Source organism: Centropristis striata, chromosome 9 (assembly GCF_030273125.1).
Source record: "Centropristis striata isolate RG_2023a ecotype Rhode Island chromosome 9, C.striata_1.0, whole genome shotgun sequence".
Taxonomy (NCBI): Eukaryota; Metazoa; Chordata; class Actinopteri; order Perciformes; family Serranidae; genus Centropristis; species Centropristis striata.
Window position 1 is genome coordinate 33,437,787 of NC_081525.1, and position 26,190 is coordinate 33,463,976.

Here is a 26,190-nt window from a genome sequence, read left to right on the forward strand (position 1 = left end):
TCGGGTCATACCTCAGACAGTGTTATTAAAGAAAGTGTTATTTAAACTACCACATAAACTCAGCCTATCAATATTTATATCCTGTACTGTAAGTATAGTGTAGTGTAGTGCTGCAAGTCATAATAAAAACACAGGACACCTGCAGTGGTGGAATTGATCTGGCGCGCCCCCTAGTGGTATAATGTGATTAGTAGGGAAAGACTCAATGGTAGGAGTATTCAATTCAATTCAATTCAATTCAATTCAATTCAATTCAGACAACTTTACTAGTCCCAATGTTGGCAATTAATTAAGAGCAGCATGTTAAAAGACAACAAGACAAATACATTGCACAAAAACAACAATAACAACAACACATAGTAGCATTCATAACATGCAACCAGGCAAGTGTGCCAGGAGCCAAGTGACTGGAATAAAGTGCTAATAAAGAATTAAGTGCCAGTAGTTGATATAATGCACAATATAACAGTGATATAACAGTATACAGGCGTAAAGCACCTACAGGGAATTTAAAATCTGACTACTAAAGGGATAAAAGAAATTTAATGTGCAAAAAAGTAGTCTCAGTGTCAAATCAGCCTGTCTTTATGACCAGTATAAAAACAAATACCGATATGTAGCTTATTGTATTCTCAGATAAATAAAGAAGATGGAAAAAAATCTGTTTCATACTTACATGAGTATTGTTTATATGATAATATTGTTTGATCATTAAATAATTTCCATATTTATTTAAATGGTTGTTTTTTAAATGACGTATACACTATATGCATAATATTAAATGAACATAGTAAGTCTTTATTTCATCATTTTAAATAATATATAGACAACAGCCTTAATCAATATTGTTGTATATAGCCTAGTTAGTAGACTATTAAAACTAATAAATTGTGTGTTTTTTTAGGGCAAAAAATATAGATTATATTTGATATATCTTTCATTGTATCTACACTATTAATTAACCAAATACATGTCTTCACCACAGACTGTGGTCTTTTCCAATCTCCTGTGCTTGTGTTGTTGAACTCAACTTCCCACAATCCTCGGTGAAAAGCAGGAAAGTGACGTAAATTTGAGACGTGTCAGGAAGCTCCGTAGTCAAACATGGCGGCGCAGCAGGGTGATGTTGATGAGCTCTTCGATGTTAAAAATGCCTATTATATCGGCAGTTATCAACAGTGTATTAATGAGGCTCAGAAGGTGAAGGTAAGTGTATACCACGGTATCAGTTGAACGTTTTAAAACAAACTGTTTCGTCCGTTAATTATCTATCTGCTGCCTAACTGCTGTCAACGGCTTTTTCGAGCTTCAATGCTAAACATGTTAGCAATCGTCTATAATTGTCTATAAAATACTGTCTCTGTCTTTTCTTTAAAGCCGTCCACGCCAGAGAAGGAGACTGAAAGGGACATGTTTTTGTACAGAGCATACATTGCCCAGGTATACTTTTTTCTCAGTTAGAAATGTTGTGTATCATTAGCCGATAGCTACTTTACATTCATTGCTGTTACTGTTGTTGGTGGACTTATCTAAGCTTGTTGTGTTTTGTGCTGCTGTAGAGGAAGTATGCTGTTGTCCTGGATGACATCAAAGGCAGCTCTGCACCGGAGCTTCAGGCTGTCAAGATGTTTGCTGAGTATCGGTCCACTGAAAGCAAGAGGTAAGAGTTTTCATTTGACTGCGAGGTCATCATAGAAGAAGCCTGGGGCTGATATGGCTCTTTGTTAATGCTGTGTATAGAATAATACAATCTATGCAGGAACATTTATAGCAGGCCTGCTTGATTATGGCATCATAATTATTTTGGTATATCGAGATCAAAATTATTTAACACGATAACTCATTGACTTTAGAAACATCATGCATCTCTTGGACTTTGATTTTCTTGAGCTTTAAATAGTTAAACAGAAAAACAAATTAATGTTAAAAAAGCTCAACAAATAAAACAATCAATTTATAATTAATAAATACATATACAAGTAAGGATTAATGTCTGATGAGGTGTCCGTTATCTGGAATTAATGGATAACAGCAAGGCCAGAACAGTCAGATGTGCAGGTAACCTGAAATCTTAAGTATACTTTTAAAAGTATCTTTTGTCAGAAAGTTCAGAGGGGTAGTGTACTTCTTTTAGCATGTTACAGTTTCTATCTTGTGTATTCAGAGGATGAGGCACTGAAGGAATACACTAGTATACTAGCTAGTGCATTCATTTGAAATGGTAACAACTCAAACTTCTAATTAGGTGTCCAAGGTTGGCAATTAATGCCAGTTGGAATTGAGTAATCACCCAGACCATGATATAAACTTAAACTGTGCTGCCAAGTTTGTCTATCTCCTTTAGTTTTCAAAATGCAACTGTGTGCTCCATTGTTTAAATAGTTTCCCCTCTGCTATTTTTTCTCTCTGGCAGGGATGCTATTGTTGCTGATCTAGACAAGAAGATGGCCAAGAGCGTGGATGCTGCCAACACCACCTTCCTCCTCATGGCTGCCTCCATCTACTACCATGAGATGAACACTGATGCTGCTCTCAGGACTCTGCACCAAGGAGAAAGCCTCGAGTGGTAAGAATGGATCAAGGTTTTACTTAAAAAAAAAAAGTCTTAAACTTATTTTGACAAAAAGCATTTTATGAAAATTGTCCAGGTTTTGTTTTTTTCAGCCTACTAGTAGTACATATACAAATCATGATTCTGAAATAGTTGGGCCTTGTCTTAAACATAAATAAAACAGCCGCCAACTTTTTGGTATAAAGGGTTGCATTTGGGACCAGGCTATTTCCAGGAAGAAAATCAAAAAATTACAAAAGGTAATTTGCTGATATTTAAAATGTTTGAGTTTGCTACAATGTAACATTTCCGGTCTGTTTCTCTTCATCTGTTCTTGAATGTACTGTAGTGGCCAACTGAGAGCTAGTTGTTCCCAGCATGCCATCCAGCAGTGTAACAGTTAATAGGGGTCCTCTCTCAATATGCTACAGTGTGTACATATTGCACACCTAATAAATATGTCCAGTAAATCTCCAGAGCTTGCACTTGACATTACACTTCCTCAGCAACACACCTGCCAAGTGTGAAGTCGATTGAATGAAAGGTTGTCGCAGGAATCGAAAGACAGACAGACCATTTGAGTTGGATAAAAGTTTTGGCTATGATTCCAGAGGGGTCACTAGGTTTATGAGGTTGATTTAAGTTTGAAGACAACAAACTGAAGCTAACCAAACTGACCTGAACATCTTTTTTTTTTCCAGCATGGCCATGACCATTCAGGTGTTGCTGAGTCTGGATCGTGTTGACCTGGCAAGGTATGAAAAAACACAAACGGAGGACGGTTTGCAATAAATTGTTGGGTCTTTGTTATGTGAAGACTCATGGATAACATCCAGGTGATTGTAGTATGTGTTCATTAATGTAATTTGACATTAGGTCTGGATTAGCCAGAAATGAACAACAAATGATTAAGATTTTGCACACACAAAAGTATTTACTGTCTCTTTTAAAATGAGACTGTGTTCCTCTATCTAACTATCTAAGGTTATTGACCGACAAGGTGTTCATAAGCAGGCCAATAATTCTTGATTATTGACATCTTGAAGGGCATTAATCTACTAATACCATGGTCACTTGCCAAAGGAAAAAATTGAAATCAATCATATTTTCATGCAATAAAAATCTTAAGTTTTCACAAATCACAACTCAGTTTCTTTGGTAATACCTTAGGGTTTGTCCAATGCTTGGAACAACCATTCCCACCCCATAAGGATATTATGCAATAAAAACATTCACTACTCCAGTAAATAGGAAGAACCTTGGACATGTCTTGACAGCAGGAGATATTTCTAGTCCGCTCAGTTAATAGAACCCTTTGGCTCAGCTGTTAGCCAGAAAGCTAACATTATGCTAACATGATTCTAAGTCAATAACATCGCGTATGGTTGACAAACAGTAAATATAAGTCGACCATGTGTGAAACAACAAGACTAATGAGCTGTCCAGCCCTGTTATTGTCCCCAAATCAATATCAAGATTTTCACAAACAAAGGTTTGCAGCCTAAAGTAGCGAGTTGCATAGAAAATGGGATTTGAGACGATCATTAATGTAAAGTATGCTTTTAAAAGTATTGACCACATCAAGATCAGAGGGGCAGTGTACCTCTTGAAACATTCAGTGCTGAAAATAATTGCAATAAATTGTAAGCCGAGGCTTTGCCATGGTTACTATCAGTCAGCACATTCATTTAGAACCTGAAGTGCCTAGTAGGTGTCCTCTGTTAGGAACTGATGGACACCCTGCAGCCAATCAGAATTTAGGCTTCACCCAGAATATGGTAATTAACATTATACAATTCTTAACAGGAAAGAGCTGAAGAAGATGCAGGAGCAAGATGAGGATGCTACTCTGACCCAGCTGGCCACAGCCTGGGTTAATATTGCTGTGGTGAGATATCAACATCACTAAGATACACATATTCAATTTAACAGTAAAAGCTCTCATTCATTAATAATCTTTAATCTCTCCGTACTGGTAATAATATTATATACCAAGTATATTGAATTCCTATTCATCACATTAATATATTATTGTATTGTGATCGAATGAAGCTGCTATCAGGTTTGAAATAATTAGCAGGCAGTGTATTATGTAGCAATTTCTGGTGCAGTATAAAGCTAATCTAACCGGAGTATTGCGTTCCTTTTAATTTGCTCATATTGCACATTATAGTTTTCCCACTGTCCAAGAGCAGTGAGTACTACTGACACAATTAAAAACAAAACAAAAGAAAAACTGCACTGTGCATAAATCATTGGCTTTTCAGCATGATCACTGCTGAACACTCAGATTTATTCTTGCCTACATTTTATTACATTCTGCTTGTTCCAGGGAGGAGAGAAGCTGCAGGATGCCTACTACATTTTTCAGGAGATGTCGGACAAGTACTCATCTACACTGCTGCTCCTCAACGGGCAGGCCGCCTGTTACATGGCTCAAAACAAGTGGGAGGAGGCTGAGGGAGTGCTACAGGAGGCACTCGACAAGGTATCATGACAAGAATTACTTCTCTTTTTTTTGTCCGTCTTATTTTGTCTCTTCATCACACATTTACTGACATACTAGACACAGTTTGGTGTGCACACAAGCACAGTTTATTCAGCTAAACCTCTCAGTTGCTTGTTTCTGAGGCTTGTATCAGATTAATTTCCGTAATGATTAAATCCTTAATGAGAGGAGCTGCCCTTGAAGTGTTTTATAATATTCATACAGCGTTAAACCTCATTCCAAGATGCATTCAAATAATTTTAAAATAAGCAAAGACTTATTTTTCTTATTTTGCCATTAGAAATGTTTTTTATGCAAGTGTTTTGTAGACACACAGCAGCATACATATTTCTAGTAAGAGCTAATATCAGACATCTCAGAAAAAAAGGCCAAATATTTCCTGTTCTGTTGATGCTGCCCTCAACAACATAATACAATTTAAACATCTTGAACTGTTCACATTGTAACACTAGATGGCGCCACTGAGCCGTTTGTGGTTTACACTTTTTGTATGTTATCCATAACAAGATGGGGTTTGACCAGTAGGCCCTGTTTATCCAGAAGATGCAATAAAATATTCACTTCACAGTTTTAGTTTTGTTTTTATTAAGATAGTTAAAGTTTTATTTTTTCATGCTTTATAAATATAAATTAGTTCTGCTCTGTCTCACCTTTGAGAATAGTAAAGCTCTGTCCAAATGCATGTGAATGGATATAATTAGTGATGAACATGTCAGGTTTGGTTTTGATTTTAACATTGTGACAGCTCCATTATGTTGACTATTGTTAGAACTTTTCTGTCATGGCTTAAAACTATCACACAAACCCAAAAACTATCACCAAGACGGCTGAAGAGAAGAAGAGAAGAGTGAGAAAGAGAAGAAGAGAAAAAGAGGAAAAGCTTAGTAAAGCTTTTCAAAAATGTCCAGATTTTTCTAAGCTTTCCCTCTTTTTCTCTTTTTTACTGGTTAAATTATAACGAAGTTAAGGTTATCCATTTATGTTATCTGTCACTAAACAGACAGAACATAACGGTTAGTAAGAGTATTATGTGACTTGACATGAATGTTCTGCCAAGCAAAACCAGACAAATGTTTATTTTTTATAGTAATGAATAATAAGAAAAAATCAACAGAAGTTGAAGTGTTTTCCACATGAATGTAGAAATAATCACATTTGGTGAATACTTCCATTCATATCTTTCGCTTTCATTTTATTTACATTTCAACATCTCAACTTTTTTTTTAATCAGGGTTGTAGGAAATTAAAGTAATTCAGTTATTTGTCTCTGTGAGTAACACTTGCCAAACATGAGGTACTTTTCTTTTTGACTGTCCACATTTGTGTTTCTGTTTTCCTGTTTGCTTTGTGAGAAATGAGTCGTTGACTTTCTGTCCATCTCTGTCTCTCTCTTCCCCCTATTAGGACAGCAGCCATCCTGAGACGTTGATCAACCTCATAGTGCTGACCCAGCACCTGGGCAAAGCTCCCGAGGTGAGACTTTGGACCCAGCGCTGTTAACGAGGGGAACGCTTTAACAGCCATCTGTTTAGCAGTTTCCTTCAGACAAACTTGTCTTCAGTCGAACTGAGGACTTGAAATATCTTTGTCCAATAACACTCTGTGCTTAGAGCGCAAGATGCTCTTCTCAGCAATTTTATGTGTGTTTGCTTTGACTGAAGCAGCAAAAGCATTCAACCAAGCAATTTCTTGATTGCATTTGTGCTCTATCATGAAAAGTGTCATCTAAGCATTTCCACTGGTTTAGTGCTGTGTGAGTAATGCACCCTGGAGCTCAGAGTTCATAAGATAAAGACTTGATTATCTTAGGTTTGATGGACTTGATAGTAAGGCGATAGAATGCTGTGTGTTGAGTTAAAGTCATCACTAACAAGTTTCGATCAGTGATAACCCCTGATTAGCTCTAATCACTCAAGGTTAACTTGAATTATGTAGTGAATGTGCCTAATCCTCAGCTATGGCAATTTCTGAGAATTTACTCTTTTCTTTTTGTCTTAATCATATCTAAGTCAGTTATTGTGCTTTATGGCTACTTCACAAATGAAAGATGTTTGCTAGTCCACACATACACAGGTGTTTTTGATACCTTTTTTTTTTTTTTTTTTTGCTTTCACATTATATAAATATAAATAATCCTGTCCACACAAGCACTTTTTAAAAACAATTCTACGTTCAAATTAAAATGCAAAAACAAAGACATTAACCCTTCAGAAGCCTTAAAAACCACTTCCTTCTCAAAGTTGTGAGAAGTCCGACCAGGTCTCACCCATGATGCTGGCCCCACGGTCTGTGTTGTGTGCAGAACTGGATTGTGTAGCAGCGAACGACCAGGCACATTTTGACTCCTCTGTTCCTCAATATAGTCGAAGAGGAACTGTAAATGTATGTGTAAACCATAGTCTGGATAAAATAGGTGTAAACATGTACACAAGTCCTGTTAGCAAAGTTCAAACCAATAGTATTTTGCCACATCTGACATTGAGAACGTTGGTGGTGTGGTCCTGTGAAAGGTACTCGGTGGTGCATGAAGCCAAAAAAGTTAAATTTCTGGGAATAAAATACCACATCTGTGCTCATTTACATGAACGGAGGAAAGAAAATCACTTTGATGAATAGTGAATTTTGCAACTTTTAGTACATAATGAATCATTAAATATGTATTTGTACTAGACAGCAGTGTGCCTGATATCAGATCTCACTTTCACAACAGAAGTCTATGGGGATAAGTCTTTTTGAGCCTTTTGGCATCACATGAAAGACCGAGAAGTTGTAATTCCACAGTTTGGCAACTTTGTGCAATTGACTTTAAAGTCCAACACTGTTCCAGGGGGCTTGCTGCCATTGCATGAAATGTCGCCTCGTTTGTAACGCCTCACAAAGGCTAACAGATAACAATGCACACTCTGATGTTACAAGCAACAAATGTTAATTTCCCTGTCTTATACGTCAACATTGAAAAATCAGCTTCAATGACCTAAAATGCCCGTGTACTTGTGGTCTAAGCCTGAGTCAGCTGCTTCTGTGCTCTGTGAATAGCTTTTGTTTTCTGTCTTCCCTCGCTCTTATCTTTTATCAAATCGGGTATATCAAAATCTCACAAGAGCAAAAATATGTTACCACGTTGAACAACACTTTACAAAAATATAGTATCCACTGGCATTTTTCCCATAATATCAAATGTCCATGAATAAAAGGTGGCCTGATATCATACAGAAAAAAACTGTCATCAGATATTTAGTGAAACATCAACTTTTTAACTGAGCCTCACCCACATCAAACTAGTAAGAGCACAGACAGCCACACAGATCCAGACTTGTTTTATAAAGAAACTAAACATAAGAGCTCTAATTTCTGCAGAAAATTGTGCTTCAAAGTTCATAAGATTTACTTCACAGGTTCACAGTCATCTACTGTTGTCATTTTATAACTTGCGTCATCTGTTACATCTGCCCTCAGGTAACCAATCGGTACCTCTCTCAGCTGAAAGATGCACACAGAGCCCACCCATTCCTCAAAGACTACTTAGCCAAGGTAACTTGATTGTGTCTTCATTTTTTAATTTAACATTAGTTTTTTGTTTTTTTCGGAGGGATCCCTCTGATCTGTGGCCAGGGCTAATGTGGTTGCCTACACTCACAGTTGTTGACAAGCCATCACAACCTTTACTCTGTACCTCAAATTACCTTACTTGGTTGTTTTGAATCTTGGGCACTGGCTGTCCTTATAGCAAAGTCACCAGGAGCATTAAACTCTGAATCTTTAGCCTTTGTAACAGTATGTTGTAATTACTCAGATGTACATAAACATCCTAAAACTGGGTTATACCATGAACAAACAAACCATGTGATGCACAGCTGCTCAGATGTTTTTCCTGGTGTTTAACTGTTTCCTCTGCTCTTGTTTTTCCCTGCAGGAGAATGAGTTTGACAGACTAGTGATGCAGTACGCTCCCACCGCTACAGCATAAGACTTCACCATGAAGTTCTCTACTTAACTTGCATTCATGTATATTCTTTTTGTTTTACATAAGTCAAATTACAAAGTTTGCTGTTTTGTTTTAACCAATCCAGAAGTCATAATTTCCTCTTGGTGCAGATGAAACATGTCCACAATTTTATTCTTTATTTTAATTATGGAAATGAACACACCTGTTATAATGTAAGCATTCCTTTGACATGATAATAAATGTTTAATACCCGATTTCTGCTTAAAGTATGGCTTTGTGTGAACATGCACACCACCATGAATTTAATGCAATTTAAAGTGTGTCACCTTTTGTATGATGGGTCTTGAGTGCATTCTTGTATGAAGCATTGTCTGCACTGTCTCTTTAAGTCATCCTTTTTAATCCTCAAGCAGAGGGTTCAACAAGAAGATAGCGGCCCCTAATTACGTCCCTCCCCCTCGGCTTTTTTTCCTCCTCTTCTTTTCGCATAAACGCACGCTGTCCTCTTTTCAACGGACCAGTTGATTTCCATTGAAAGCGAAGCGCGGTTTGTCAAAAACGCAAGCCCCGTCGGACACGTTGACCGGAGCGGAGCGGCAGCAGCGGCAGAAGCGGCGGCAGTGAAGACGAAGGAGGAGGAGAAGAAGAAGCGACGGCAGCAGCAGCCTCTTCATAGGATAATATTCTTCCTTTTTATCCTTTTCTTTTCGCTGGATAACTTGGCTCCGTGTGCCGGTTCGTCGGGAATCTGCTGTTCTAACTCATGAAGCGGTACAGAGACGTTACATAAGGCGAATAACGGACAGAGATGAGCCGTTACAGCGGAGCGGCTCAGTGATCGCATGTGCTGGCGGGGCTCGCTGCCTGAAAGGCGACACGAACCTCAGACTGAATTCGCTCATGTGCGTGAGCTCCATCACGTTTTTTGGGGTTAATTTATTCAATTAGCTAGCTTAGCTCGGAAGCGGCAGCCAATGCTGGTCCATTCACTATTGTGTGCGTTTGATTTAACTTAGCTAGGCGGCTAACCAGGACGCGCCGCCGCCGCTGATGAGCCCGTGTGCGTAGCGGAATGATGAGCAGAAGAAACCCTCCAGCAGACAGTTAGGTCCTAATGGCTCACATTAATTGTCAAAACCATCTTTGTTAATTGGTTTCGGTGATTATTGAATATAGCCTCACAGCCGGTGTGTCTTGTTCAGACCTGGTGGGCCCTGCTATCATTCATAAAACTGTCCTGGACACGAAGAATGGGCCCATGTCTTAATTTGGAAAACAAAGAATTAGGCTACTGAAGAGGGTAAGCTGGTTAAGCTTGTTTTAGCGTTTTTAGGTGAGCTAGCAAGCTGGTTCACGGATTAGACGCACAGTCTGGACAGTTCTGCTCCCTGCGCCTCCTCTTCCCCTCAATTGGAGTAATTTTTTCCACATTTTTGTTCTCTCTGCGCCGCTCCACAATGAGCAGTCATAGCGGGGAAGCCGGGCCGGTGGAAGTGGAGCCCATGCCGGGATACTTGGACCTCATCACCAGAGCCTCCACTGTAATGCTGGGTGCATGGAGAGACTGTAGCTCCTGCGGTCTAGAGCTCTCCAAACGGACTCTCCTGGATAACGCGTACATTACCCTTACCGAAATCGCCCTGTTCTTCTTTTGCGCCTTTTTGTGGACGCAGGTCAGGCGGGGACTGACAGAAAGTCTGTTTCAGGTGGGTGACACACAACCACAACACACACCTATCCCACCCCACCCACCAGCTCCCCAAGGTTAATCTACTGACACCCTTAATTAATGGGCTTAGTAGCTCATTCCTCTAATTAGAGCCCCAGCACTGCAGAATTGTGGCCTTGGTGCTTCCCATCTCTCAGGAGTTGAGACTGAAAGCACATGCTCTGAGCTCAGTCTGAAAGTGAGGCAGCAGGTGAGAGTGTGTTTAACACGTTAACAAATATCAGATCCAGTGGTGGGTTTGAGATAAAGGAGTAAAGTCAGGAGTAGTAAACACCCTTATCTGTACTTCTGTTTGGCAAACATTTGAGCTGAACAGGTGTAATAAACAAAGTATAAAATAAATATATATTTATATCATATTTTTCCTCTATATTGGCACATATTAGGGGTGTCGAAATATCAGATTTTCACTGCGATTATGATCATTGTGGCCAAAGAAATTCGCAATAACGATATTATCGAGGTAATATACTTTAAAAAATGCTAATACTAATAATACAACCTCAGCCAATAAAGTCCCATGTTAAACTAGAGAGCTGCAACTTCATCTTGTATCTTATTTTTCCAAATTGGTAACAGACTGCAAATATTTTGGTGTCAAAGCCACATATTTTACACATTAAAAGTATGAAGTAAACATTACACTACAGCCTTTTCTCTGCCTGTGCCTGCTGAATACAATCCAAACATACTTTTCTATGTCATCCATTTGTAACAGTCAATATCATCCTGAAGCTATTAGATTTCTATTAGTGCTTTTAGGTACTTTTTGGAACATGGCAGCAAGGTCATTAATTGCAATTATGTCAAATTGCAAGTGATGCAGACTTCCTACCATCGCTGTCCCTCCCCCTCTGTCTTTTTCTCTCTTTCACACACGGCGAAACAAAAGGCGGGGAATGTGGATACAGTGTAGAAAATGTTTTCATTTTATCGCACAATGTCAGTAGTATCAAAAATAATACATTTATTGGAAAATATGCAATTAGTTGATTCACTAACCACCTGTGTTGGCTAATCCAGCACATCAAATACCCAACAATATTTTTTTAGATTGATGCAAAAATTATCTAAGAATCAAATTTTGCTTTGTTTGATTTGCAACATAGCTTTATACACCCTATGTAAAAAAAATGTGCTACTCTCGGTTTAAATAGTATGACAGAATTACAATACTACGTTATATTAATGGCTACATTTTCAGAAATTAGACCACAACAGTGAAACGTCAGAAAAAAGTCGTGGCACTCTAAAGGTAGCTGAGGATGTGCACTTACACTTAAAACCACAATGTAGCAAACGGCAGCATCACAACGCTGTTTTCCTACCACAGTATGTCACTCTGAAGCCAGATGCTCAGGCTGTGCTTTGACAGACCTAGGTCCACTTCATTCCCATCACCCATCCATGTCCTGAGTACCTCCCCTGTTGGTGTTCCCAGGGAGGGGCCCTTTTACACAGATAGCCAGGATGTGGCTCGTAATTCTGCCATGATTGTGGGTGGGGGTGGGTGGAGAGCCAGCACGTGGTGGATGCTACGACGACGATGCTTCAGCAGTAGATTGTAGCTCAGGGCCCCATGTGTGAAGCCAGATGTGGCCTGAGAATGCAAAGAATGAGGCCTGTTCCACTTTACATTTTGTATATGCGCCTCACAGTGTATGTGTGTGACTCACTGACCCTTGTGGAACTGTATAGGACGCATCTTGTTTAAGTGCTGGATACTATAAAGACCTGTTGAAGATGAGGTGAGATATTTAATGTCAGGAAAATTAAGAATCAGTCAGCATTCCCCTTGGTTATTTAGTGCATGCATAATACCACCTTTACAGTACTTACATTAGGGATGAAGAGGCTGGGTTCAGTGTCAGGTCAGTCGTGCTGAGCTAATGCAATACGAATATTGCTGTTATACATCATAACAGCTGAGGTGGGTTGTCAGAAGAGAATAGCTCCATTATTAAAGGTCTTATTTGAGTAAAGCTAATTGCATTGATTTCCACAAAAGGATGTTTTCTCACTCGGTCAGTTGGATGTTAAGTAAACCACAACGCATTTAATACATTGTGAATAATGATTGAGTTGTGGTCTTTCATAGTGTTGAAGTACACAATAGTTATGGGCTCTAATGTGTACATACTATGAGTGGAATAAATGACAGCACAGAACACAGTACACAAAAGTAATTAGGTTGAGAGCTCCTGAAACCGTATGGACATTAAATGTTTGCTTCAACATCAGTGGACAAAGCACTGTGTAATTGTGTGGACTGGGATTTGATCTGACATGGGGAAATGAATGTTGGTTCCTTTGACATACTATGAAAATGCCATTTATGGATGTCAAAGAAATTATGTAGGCATCAGTATAACTGTCATGGACATTTGCTTTTCAAGTCATGGTAAAAAAAAATCATTACCTCTGCCATGGAGGTTATGTTTTTGGTAAGATTTTCTTTGCTGGTCAGACGGGTTTTTAGAAAAACAACCAGCGCGATTATCATGAAAATTGGTGAAGGGGTGTAGCATGGGCGACAGATTCACAGGGGTTATACAGAAATTATTTTTTAATGTCCTCAACATTGCAATCTAGGGCGTGGTCCCCTTCTAGTTCATCATGAATTTGTTCATAGGAGGTAAATCTTGCAGGGCTGTCACAAAAAGAACAATCATTGATTCATCAAAAGTCAAAAGACAATTTATCATCAAATCAAAATCAATCAATATTACTTTATTCATCCCCGAGGGGAAATTCAGTTAGTCTGGTAGAATCTCTTGAAGAATGAGACAGCCTGATGGCTGTAGGAGTGAAGGATCTTTTGAATCTCTCCGTCCTGCAACGGAGAGAGAGGAGTTTTTGTGTATTGGGGCTAACATGGTAGAGTGTACATCCTAAGTAGGAAGGCTGAGTCTTTAGCAGCGGCCTATCGACCCTTCTCTCTCTTGCATTCCTTTCCTGCCTATCTTTCGTTTTATTATTTAATTAAAAGGCAAAAAGACCCAAAAATCATCTTATATTCGACAAAAACAACAAATTAAAGTTATAAAAAATGTTTTAAGCAAAAACACCAAAGATGACTCCAGGTTCTCAAATGTGAGAATCCACTGCTCTTCTTCGTACACTAAAGTAAAGTGAATGTTTTTTGTGCTCAGGCAAAACTGATATTTTGGTCTCATGTTTTATAGACCAAATGATTAACAGAAAATATTATCAGCAGATGAATTCATTATGAAAATAATTGTTGTTGCAGCCGCAATTTCCATCTACGATGAAGCTGTATTTGCAGAAGTTGCTGTTGCAATTCAGAGCACATCTGCCAGAGTTGATGGATGAAAATAATTAGTTTCCTGTTTTGTTACTTACAGCACTCCCAGTCATGTTTGAAGAATGAAGGGTGACCCACTTAAAATACACAATTACTCTCTTCTGCAATTTCCACTGTACAGTCAGATTTCAATTATGAAAGCAGCAGAGTAATACTTGATTTTGCATGCTCAGCCTGCTGTACTAGTGAGCGTGAGTGGTACCCGCATTGACAGCAGCCAAACCTTGTTACAATCTGTAACAACTGTGAGATGAATGCCTTCTGGTGGAACCCACTCACTGTCAACAGAGTGCACTCTGGACTTTTTAAAGAGATATTCAATAATCTGAATTGGAAGGATTTATATTCATAGCTGACGAATTCAGTGAAGGTTTCAGTGTCCTCCACCGCTAGACATCCGACTGAGGTAAACCCTTGTTTTCAGTGACTAAACTCGTTCCACCATGTACAAGGCTTCAAACCTTGAGGTTGAATGGATCTGGTGATGTGTTTATTTTAACGACGGAAACCAGGTTCCACATGGTAACATCACTCCTCATGTCAGTGAGCGTGCTGTTGGGTGAATTTGCCAAGATCACACTACACAACTTAAGCCAGTATTTTCCACTCACTGACAGTTTTTGGAGCTTCCCAACAAAGCCCCAGATCACAGGTACATCAGTGTTGGCTCTGTGCCCGTTAGGCCACACGTCAGCCTTGTCTGTGAACTGATCAAGACGCGAGCAAAGAGGCTCACAGACGCAACCCAGACTGACACTTGGACAGGACCCATTGGCGTCACTTTTTAATGCACTTGGAAGCACTACGCTGCAGTTATGTTTAGGCAACAAAACTACTTTGTTAAGTTTAAGAAAAGATCATGGCAGTAGGAACTTTGTGTATTGTATTAACAGAATTAACCAAAGTTGTAGGAGCACCTAAAGTAAGCAGGCTATAAATATTACAGGATGTGTGAAAACAGATTAATTTCTTGTTCAGTTGCGAGACAGCAAGTTGTGTAGTGTTAACCATGCATAGGGTTAGTGAGATGGGGGTGGGGAGGGCCTCCTGTGTCAGTACTGTGCGGTTTACTCAATTGTTTTCATTATGTTTCACTTTTGGTTTGATGCTCGAGTGTACATGTTTGAGCTGCACCTATTCAGGTGCAATTAAACACAACTTGTTGATAAGCCACTTGAGCTCTGTTGTTACATAAAAACACCACTCTGCATCATAATTTCCTGACTCACCCAGGCACTGCTGACACTGGCATTTCAAAATGTGTCCTTTAAGTTTAGCGTTGAAAAGCCTGCCATTTATTTCAGGGCAATGGATGGAGAAATGTTGAAATCTACTCTGCTCCACTCTTATGAACTGACTTCTGAGGAAAATGTACTGTGTAATCTTCTAAATGTCATGTGACAGAGTGTGAAAGTAGCTGCACTCCTTCCTCATTGTTTTTTTAACTTCACTCTGCACACACGTCGGTCAAAGCCTGCACAGGTCTTTGCTTGCTTGCAATATTTAAATAGGAGTTTATATGGTGGTTTATGAGTTGTGCATTACCAATACACACGTGTGTTTGTCTTAAGGAGTGTGCAGTTTCATATGCCTATGTTTGTGTTTGCATACAAGAATTCATGTGCAACCTTGTCCTATATACAGTAAATGCAAATACTCAGTGGATGAGAGAGTGGATGGAGAAGAAGGTGGGAAAATAATGAAGTGAGGAGAAAGTTTAAAAAGAACAGTAGCAAATGATGATGTTGGGTTAGAGAAGAGGTGACCAGAGGAGATAAATAAACAGAGAAGGAAGAGAAAACTAGAGGAAGGAAGGGATGGTGAGGAGAACTGGTTTGTGTAGCTGCTGACTCAGCATGCAGCAGCCAATCATTAACACACATTGGTACACTGGAAAAAGATTATATGCTGTCTCATACATGTAACGTTTGCTTAACTGACTACCTAACTTTTATTTCCAGCAGCATCAGAAGATGTGTTTTGAAAGAGGAAACACACTAGTGTAGACAAACAAGGAAGCCAGTGGGCAAACCCTCCAAGCTGCAGCAGTTTATAACTGCTCTCATAAATGCCTCCCATAGCCCCTTACACACACACACACACACACACACACACACACACAATGAAGCAGTCACTCAAAGAGGAGAGCAGAGCAGTGTGCTTGCCAGGTCCAGCCTTGTTGCAGAGCTTGTCTCCAAGCTATGAGCCGAGTAGCATTGCATCCCGTGCTGTTTTTCTAAATGTGAAAATAGCCTGAGGTTTGACAAGATCCTCCAACCACAGACCCCAGATCACCTTCCACTGAGTCCCTGCCCGTTGTTGTGCATTAGAGCCGCAGAGAGAAACCTGATATCGGATTTGTGGTGAAGGGGAAGTGCTATCCATTCAGCCAAAAGTGCCCACTCAGGTGAAACTTGCTTGTAATTTTGACACTGATTGCAAGCAATTGTTTGGAAGTTTGGCTATTATTACATCCTCTCCTCTCCTCTCCTCTCCTCTCCTCTCCTCTCCTCTCCTCTCCTCTCCTCTCCCCTCCTCTTGTGACTCAGCCATCTAATTCATCATCACATAGCGTTTAAACGAGCAGCACTTTCGCCATCACCTGACACGTGATCTATTGCTCTATGTGCTTCAGTGTGTCATACATCATAAATTTAGAGCACTTATGGGTTCACAGAACTGTCAGACACACTGTTTCCCACACAGTGGTTGTGCTTCAATTAATCACTGATAAATGTAGTTGTGTAATTCATAATTATAATATCATATCATATTTTTGTTACCCATTTACAGCATTTGTTTGTTTTGATTCTACCATTCCTAATATCCATGACATAATGTGTTCCCAAGCTTCTGTGTCTGCAAAAAATGTCAACGTGGAATAGCTTTGTGCACTTGTAGGGTTAGCTGCCTGCAGGATTGTTCCAACCTGTAATGCAATCAGCATCAAACTGTCCAGTTCAAATTTCCTATTGACGTATTGAGTTTAGCAGCTGCTTTCCATATCACTGTCTTTTTTAAGCATTTCAACCCATTATACAAATTGTTTCTGCCAGTCATTTGAAGCAACAGCAAATATTGAGATTTCCTAGGATACATATAAATTTTAATTTTAAAGTTTGGCAAATTACAACAAACTCTCAACCATGTTCCCACACAGGCCCTACCCCCCAGAACCCTGCTCATTAATGCTGGTTTAATGTAGACCTAATGATGGTTAGTAGCTTGATTAATTCACCCGCTGAAAAACAATCAGGAACTGAAAAATGCAACATAAACTATTTTCTAGCTGCCTCTCAAGAGTGAGGACTTTCTTCTGTCCTGTGTTTTAGATCATCATTTGAAGATGTCACATAATGCCTGTTCAGTTACAACAGGCCTTGTTTCATTTCGTCTCTACTGTTTGACGTTATTGATTAATCAATAATGAAAACAAGTGTTAGTTACATTCCTACTCTAATGCTGTCTATCAGGTGAACGGAAGAGAGTGTAGCCTCCAGGCATGTTCAGAACTTCTCCATATTAGCTGCTATCCATATTTAAAGAAATATGTTTTTTCTTTCGTGCATCATACTTTATTAAGAGCCAGGTGTTGTTGCTTGTCTATTTCACTGAAGGTTGAATGTAGAGTGTTTGTGTACTCTTCAACATGGTGAATCACAGCCAACGCAGCCATATGTAACAGCAGCTACAAAGCAGGATCATGAATCAGCTGTGTTTGCTGACTGTGACAGTCCCACTCTCCTCTGGTCAGCTGGAATGTGCCGTGAGGCCTTGACCGCTACAGAGCTACAGCGGCCAGCCTCTCAATCTTTTTCCTCTTCCTCTTACCCGCCTGCAGATAGAAGACACAGTGGACAGGCTGTCATTAGACAAGAACACACTGTCACTGTAGACTTCACACTTGGCAGCTGTCTCTCCCCTAACAAGGCCATGCTATAAAAGTGTGAGGGAGCTCAGTGGTTGGAGGAAACTTCTTTTAGTCATCATCTTCATGCACTTTTAGGCCATATTTGTGTGTGTTTCATTGAAGTCCACAGGGTGTTTATAATTAATTACATACTTTCCTTTACTGTGGTTATGGGTTGGATCGCAGAAACATTCCTCCAATGCAATTAGATCAGTTTCTCCATCCCAGCCTCTGTCTCCTGCTGTCTGTGGAAGAAACTGGTACATCCGCATGGACTCACAATCAGAAAGGGTGCACTTTCCTCTGATGATTGTGATCAGAATAGTTTCCTGTGGTTTCCGTCTTTGTCTTTCACCTTCTCTCAATTCTCCTCATGTCACCTTTCTTTCTTTTTTTCTGTATCTGTCTTAGGCCTTGATCAAGCCCTCGCATTTCTTCTTCTGTGTCTCGTCCCCAACCTACGTTTGGTTCCATTATGTTTGCGAAGCCACATAGCTAGTTAACGCAGACCCAAAGGTTGAGAATGGGACCTTCAGGGAAATTCACCCGCTACTGCCAGTGATTAAACAGGTTCTTGTAACAGAATGACTGTAGCTTTGGTTTGACTCAGAAAGATTACACAGACCATACTGTCTAGTCATACTCCAAAATCCCCTGAGTGACATGAAGCCTGGTCAAAAAAAGGGAGATATCTTCCAGAGGAGATGTCTAAATAATGGAACAGTGTCGAAAGCAAAATTCTGACAAGTTTGTTCAGAGTATGTAGAGTCTAACAAGGCAACTGAACTTGAATTATCTGAGGCTATTATAATAAATGTAAACATTTTATTGCAGAAATGTTACATATACCTGTATAGGTGTGTATATTAAACTATGACAGTGAATACAGTTTTTTTTATTTTTCAAACTGAATAAAAGCTAGCTAGATAGATACAACTCACATCTGCAATTCAGACTCACTCCACGCCTTCAAACATTTACTCAAAACCCACCTTTTGAAAATAGCTTACAAGACCTGAACTCTTATCTCTCATCTCTGTTTAGTTCTGTTTTCTTCTGCATTTGTGTTTGTTTCTGTCTAATTCCTGTTATGTTAAGCAACTTTGAGTACCTTTAAAAGCGCTATAAAAATAGAATGTATTATTATTATTATAACATCACATTGTTTGATTAACTGCACAGGTCTGTAGTGGCAGGCAGACCACAGAACCTAGTAATGTGAGTGTGCTTTACCCCTCGCTGTAATCCATACCTGAACCAATAACCTAAGCTTAATCCAGACTTCCTGCCAGCATTTTAACTCCATTAGAAAGCTACTGTAATGAGGCCTAGCTGCAAAACCTGAGCTATAATCATCAGACTGAGACAAGCCGCTGTAGCTCATGGAAGATTCTGGTCTGTTCAGGGTACAAAAACACACATGCAGCATCAGCAGGGATCTCTCAAAACGATGCTATATTGGATTTTAAATTCCTAATTTTATTCGTAATTTCTGTTGAACTCATGTCTATGTGGGACAGTTGATACATATTGTCTGTCTTTTTTTAACCTAACTATGTAGTATATACCATAATACATTATTAGTTATATTATATTTTTGAGTGAATAGACTCTGCTCACTAGATTCATATTTATTATTCAGCTCCACGTGGTGTCAAGAAAGATGCGTCTTCGTGTTGGTTTTATTACAGAATATGTGACTTTGCGATGGCAAGGCTAAAAACTCAAATCGTTAAACTCTGAATTGAGTTAAAACCTTTAAAAACCACCAAAACTTGCACTTTGTATGGCCCATGTATCATGATACTTTCCACTTTCATTAGTGCACTATAAATGTCTGTTAATAAAAAGTAATGCGACATCATTAAATTGATTTTCCCATCTCTAACAGTCAACATTGCTATCTGTCTTCGAATGTGTGTGAGTGGATGATTATGGTGAGCTCATGAACTGTCGGCCTGTTGATGCTTACATAGATCAGCTTGTTGAAGACACACACATGCATTAATACATCTCTCTGTGTTGCCGATGGCCTGGTTTAATGCATTATAAATGACAGCCATATGTCTTCTAGCTGTCAGTTTGAGCAGGGAGCAGCTTGAGTGAATATCTTAACACTTCACTGAGACTGGACCTTTATCTTATCTTTCCATTCTCTCTGTGCTGCTTTAACCGTTACAGAAGTATGCTGATTTGTACTGTATTCACATAAACATGTTGTTCTTTCTGCATTGTGGGAACACATATACATAATGGAAGAGACAAAGACAGAGACAGCATTATAATAATTATATACTCTACAGTATGGAAGTCATCAGACATGAAAACCATATGACCATCACAAGCTTAATGTTCTGTTCTCATAGCATCAAATAAAGAGCATACTGTTTGTTAGTTTAATGCCAGAGTTGTCTGCATTGATGACTATTTCTGTTGTGTGTTTAGTAAATGTAATAGGGTAGGAAAGTCTCATTTTCTCCCTGCAGAATCAGGCAAATGTAGCCATGTCTTCAGCCAAAATGTAACAGTGTGGTTGGTGAATAAATGTTTGTGTAGATCTTGATACATGTAAAATGACTCTAGACTAAGATTAAAAATGTGACACATTTTCTCATTCATTTTTATTTACATTTTTGTCAGCAGTGCCGTTGCCTGTCGTCTGTTCTGTTCAGTGGTAAGGCTGCAAAAACGGGGAGTCTAAAAACAAGATAAAAACACTAAATCTGAGGGAAATTATCTTGCTGCATCGACAGATAATTTCACTTGACAAGATGTCTTAAATTAAGAATATTAAATCTATAAATAAGCATGTTGAATGCTTAAAATAAGAAATTAACTCTTAAAACAAGATAAATTAAAGCTGCAAGCAGCGATGAACTGGCCTGAGCAGAGTGCCATACAAAGTATTTGTTTCTTACCAAGATAAAAAAAAACAACTTTAGATTTAGAAGTGTTACATAATTTGTATTGTTTTAAGAGTTAATTTCTTAATTTAAGCGTTCAACATGGTTGTTTCCAGATTTAGCAGTCATAATTTAAGAAATCTTGTCAAGTGAAATTATCCGTCCATGCAGGAAGATAATTTCCCTCAGATTTAGTGTTTTTATCTTGTTTTTAGACACTTTTTTGCAGTATAGATGTGAATGAGGTGGTTCAAATCTGCCCAGATAGATTTTCTTCGAATGGTCTGTCCTGCTCTGAGTTGGTTAGCTTTAGCCAAGGGCTTCACTTTGTGATGAAAGTGGTGAGGACATGAGGGCTAAGATGAAAAAACATTTTTAAGTGGCTTTCAACAGATGTGAATTTAGGCAATGCAATAGGGGGATCGGTATGAGGTCAGAATACATAATTACAGCAAGACGGGGAAAGAATTGCGTAACGGTTCATCAGAAGTGCATAGCGTAGGCTACTACTGTGTCAACAACATGAAAATACTTAATAGCATAAAACACAAGGCTGACTGCACAAGTAGCTATTACTATTTTGGATCAGTGCACATGGGTTTCTACTTTATTTACTTTGCATTGTATGTTTTCTCATTATACTGACAAATTGTTTTCGATGCATCCTCATTTGTTAGTTAGTTGTTAGTTTTTCAGAACATTTTAAACAAATTATGCTTTTGGTGGTGACACAATCTGCCATTTCAAAAAAGTGAATCGTACAGCTCCGGTGTCCCCAATGTAGATGACACTTATGGCTTAAACCATTCAAATCTACAACATAGACTCCTGAATAAAAAGATGCTGCTGATTGTTCTCTACAGTGTGTGAGAAAAATGTGTAACCACAGATAACGAAGATAAAGGCATGAAGAAATAATACAACTAAAATAAGTTATATCTCTTATCACAACACTAAGAGTATAGGCAGTTTGCATTGTTTTTAGGCAGGTTTGATGATGTTTAATACTAGCAGCTAAAAGCCTTATTTTAGTCTTGATAATTGTAGACAAAATGTATGAATAATCTTTTCCACAACTGGGACACAGTAAGCAAAGTTGATAATCTGTGATATTATTAAGACAAATATGTAATAGTATGTAAGTATATGTTTTAGCTTAATCCCCTGAACGTATTATGCTGTGAGTTAATTTGCAAGTAGGGGGTTAATGCCTCCACAGGGATATACTAATAGGCTGGGCTTTCTCCTAACAGGTGCACCTGCTCTCGTCACACACAAATTGTGACACATATATGCTGGGAAATCATATGCATGCTCACACACGAGACAGAAAGGCTTCAAAGCTAATCCTTATTTGAATATATCGCAAGCATTTCCACAGCAGGAACTGAAACCACTGCATTTTGACTCTAGATAGACCTTGATAGTTTCTGTGCTGCGAGTGTCAGATGAGGTCATGTAAGTGTGTGTAACAGTTGCCATAACAATCAGCTTACAATGGATTTAAAGGCTTGTGTAAATGTTGGGTCATAATGTACAGAATGTGTTTTGCAATTTAGTTCAAGTAATCAAATTTTAGCATATAAAACTTTTATATGACCTGCAAACATGGACTTTTTGCATAGCAGCTACTTTTTTTACACTGGCCAAAGTCAGCATGGAGCTGCAATGGTCATAATATGTGTTTCTAAACCGCCACTACAGACATAAATTGTCCAATCACGTATGTGCATGCAAATGAGTGTGCTCAGTGATGATAGTGCCTTGGTAATCGTGTGTTTTTAGTCAAATATGATTAAAATGTTCCATGAGCATCAGTATTCCAGCAGTGTTGGACTGGACATCTGTGGCTGCGAGTCTGGTGGGCCTGAAGTTTAAACAACATCCATATGGAAAGACAAAACAAAACATCACATGCTGTTTGATTCTGAAATAGTCTAGGAGGCTTTCTTCGTCCAGATGTGCCTATTAACTTCATTACATCTCATGAGCTGTTTGCGGTTGTTGGAATGGACAGAATTGTTGTCCCTCAAGGTCCATATCAAGGATATGATCGAGCTTATTACTTGAAAGAAAATATGTCTTTTTGTTCTTGGAAAACCACAACATCTGTTTCATTAAGTTTCTGTTTAAAAAACAAGTTGAGCAAAACACTCGCTATAAAAAGAGAATGAATAGTAGGTAGGATAGTAGGGATTTTCTCAACGTTTAACCCAAAGATATGCATTATATATATATCATCCAACCAAGCATTCTTTTGCAGTGGTGAAACACACGCTTATAACTAGATTAAAGATACAATATAGAATGAAGGCTTATACATTTGTTTGTTACTCTTCACTTGGGATTTTTGTCTCAACCAGACTATTTTTCTAATCTATATTTAGATAAGAAACCCTCACAAAATGTCTTTCATCTGTAGTCCATCTCCTTTTTTGAGTCACATATAAATTAGCAGCTGACTCATTTCATCAGAAGGCAGGATATAGATGTGAAGAGGTCAAGACTGAAAAAGCTCTTAGCGACCTGGGGCCTCGTGTATCAAAGACTGTGCAGCTCTCATACTGAAAGATGATGTACTCCTGCAACTACAATATTAACTATGCAAATTTAATTCCACATGTATCAAACTGTGCTCATGTCAGGTTCTGCCCACTTTCACCTTGATACCTCATGGTCAAGGTGAAATTGAGTGCATGTGCACGAGCCAACAACAAATAATAAGCAAATAACATGTAAATGACTGAAAATACACCAGCTTGTCCGCTGACTTTCGAAAGAACAATTGCAAATCAACCTGCAGCCAGGAAATAGAATTCAACTGTGCAACATCGACGTTCAGGCCATTTCAGAGAAGTTTTGCATCCATGTAATACACTGTACACATATCCTCCTGGACAATGTGTTGTGCTCATAGATCTCTTGCTTTCACCCCTTAAAGATGGACATTAGAGAGAGGGAGGTGACAGCGACTCCTTGGCAGCTCAACAACAGTGAGGTTCTGCTGCATCCACCTTGACTGCGCCCTGTGCCCTGGGCGGCCAACACCTTGGTGCCTACACATGTTGCCCTAATTAATCATCATATACAGGATCAATTATGCACCACACCCGACTTATTATGAATGCATTTGCCCACCCACACTATGCTTTTTCTCCAGAGAGAGAGGGATCTGTGTGTCATAGATTGCTGTGCACCTGTAGTGTTAACGTCTCCATGTTAAAAATAAAATTAAAAATAAATATACAGTCGGCGGTCGTGACTTTGACACAGTGATTAAGGCATGTTATCTATTTGTTTCACTAGGTTGATATTGTGGCTCCATATTAATCATTCATCCACCTCATATTTAGAACTGGTTATGCAGTGTGGAAAAACAGCATTTTCCTCCAGTGTTAGGGAGCTGTAAACTGTAAACACAATGTCAGTTGGATGTAGTTTTAGTTATGTTTAGTTTATTTGCAAATTGATATGAAACACATTTTAAATAGAGCATAAAAGACACATTCTCACAGCAAGTTTATTTCTCATACATGTGGTGTGTACGTGATAAACAGGTTAAGCAATGTTTTTGTGTGTACATTAGGCTCCAGGAAAGGTTAGCAGATGGAAAGAGAGAGAGGAAGACTAGGAAAAGACAGCCAGAAGATTTTCTCATTTGTCCCAGCATGTACATGAAATGTGGAGAGAAAGGGGTGTGTGACATGTAACAAAGGGGTGAGGTCTCACACTTAACACTTCTTGACTTCACTCCCACATTGTTGTTACTTTTGTCATTCAGAAAGCAGCCTCACTGTGGTCAGCCTGTTGCTGGGTTAGGATGTTGCCAGGACTTCTATGTCACTGTTTCAAATTAAAAGGCTTCCACTAGCAAACTAACTGGTGATGTCGGCTAATAAAACCTAATTCCAGACCTCTGATATACATTCAGTGATTTAATCATAGATGTTTAAACAGAACTGGATTCAGCGTTGGAGGCCGGGTCCTGTTCATTCCTATGAAAGTTACTGCTTACTTAGTAGCATATGAAGCCCAAAAAGTTCAGCTTTGGTTAATAAAATTACTTGGATCTTCCGCATCTGTGGGCCCATAGAGCAAGTGCACTGGCATTTATTTTAACCCCGCCTCCCAGCTGCTCACTCTCTGGCTCATTCGCATGAACAGAGAAAGGAAAATAATTCTGAAACTGGCTAGTTTAGTGAATTTTTAACTTTAAGGACTTATAAAGTAATAAGACATGCAGGCAACATGAGCTTGTATATTTTGAACCTAAAACCTCCAACATATGATTAAAAAAAGATAAGAGTGCGTTTCTGCGTAAGTGGCATAATGAGACGCCATTTTGACATTCATACTAATTGTGCAACAGCATAATATTGGCATCCAATCACATTTCAATCTGGCATGGCGGAATGAAGTGGGAGGAGACGCTAGTGGCATGTAACAGAGCATCTGAGGTATGTGTACAATAAGTGACAGCAGCAGCGAGTGAATATAAAACAATAATGCTGAAAAAACTGCCCATAATGCTCTTTCTCGCTGTAGAGGTTGTACATACTAAAGCAGATATGTTCTGCATTTTACTTAACATGGTGAGACTTTACTTAACATTACTGTCGGACTAAAGTGAGAGGTGTGTTTCTGATGATACCGTCCACTTCTTTTCTTATTAACCTGGTGTTGGTCCCACAAATTACGTACATCATGTATTTTCCGTCTTGCCAGCTTCACTGGTTCACATTGATCACACCTCGAACAGTCTCACCATTCAGTACCTCTCTTACTACCTCTGAAAGTGTAGAAATTCAGCAAAGGTAAGACTCTCTTGATCCTTCTGCCTCCGTCTGGGGCAACAGCTTTATCCCCAGTGACAGCTCATCACCTTGTTAAGAGCTATGGGGGAAATGTGGGGGTGGGGTGGGTGAAATAATTATTTCTTTATAGGGATGAGGTAATTGTTAAATGAATAGATGTGTATTTACTTGAATATGTAATTATAGTACAAAACTCCAGCCATCCATTTGGATTTGTAAATCCCATTTGGTCCAGTGTGGAAAAAAGAGTTAAAGAGAACAAAGTGAATCCGGCACAGAATTGAGTTTAAAAGTGACAGTGAAATGGTCAAGGTGACGTCAGACGTCAGATTAATGAGGGAGAGCCAAAGGAATGAAAGAGAGTGAAAGAGAGGGGGGCCTTATTGAACAGATCCACACATGAGCCAGCATCCTGACTCACTGGCCAAGTTTATCTTCTTACGCAACAGGCCAGTGGAGTCCATTCACCCTCCTCCTCTCTCATCACTTACTTCGAGAAAAGG

At 39.0% G+C, this 26,190-nt stretch overlaps 2 protein-coding genes across 2 annotated transcripts in view; both read left to right on the forward strand.

Moving 5' to 3' along the window:
• Positions 1-1,060: 1,060 nt before the first annotated feature.
• Positions 1,061-9,262, forward strand: cope (COPI coat complex subunit epsilon). Its single transcript, XM_059341755.1, has 10 exons — positions 1,061-1,206; positions 1,378-1,440; positions 1,560-1,660; positions 2,414-2,566; positions 3,253-3,306; positions 4,358-4,439; positions 4,884-5,039; positions 6,465-6,533; positions 8,517-8,591; positions 8,974-9,262. The coding sequence occupies exons 1-10, from the start codon at positions 1,105-1,107 to the stop codon at positions 9,025-9,027; spliced, it is 909 nt and encodes a 302-aa protein (XP_059197738.1). The 5' UTR covers positions 1,061-1,104; the 3' UTR covers positions 9,028-9,262.
• A 205-nt stretch (positions 9,263-9,467) lies between these two features.
• cers1 (ceramide synthase 1) overlaps positions 9,468-26,190 on the forward strand; it is a 34,674-nt gene continuing 17,951 nt past the window's right edge. The window contains exon 1 of the mRNA XM_059341754.1: positions 9,468-10,712. Coding sequence (XP_059197737.1) covers positions 10,464-10,712 — 249 coding nt within the window. The 5' untranslated portion in view covers positions 9,468-10,463. The remainder of the gene's footprint in view (positions 10,713-26,190) is intronic.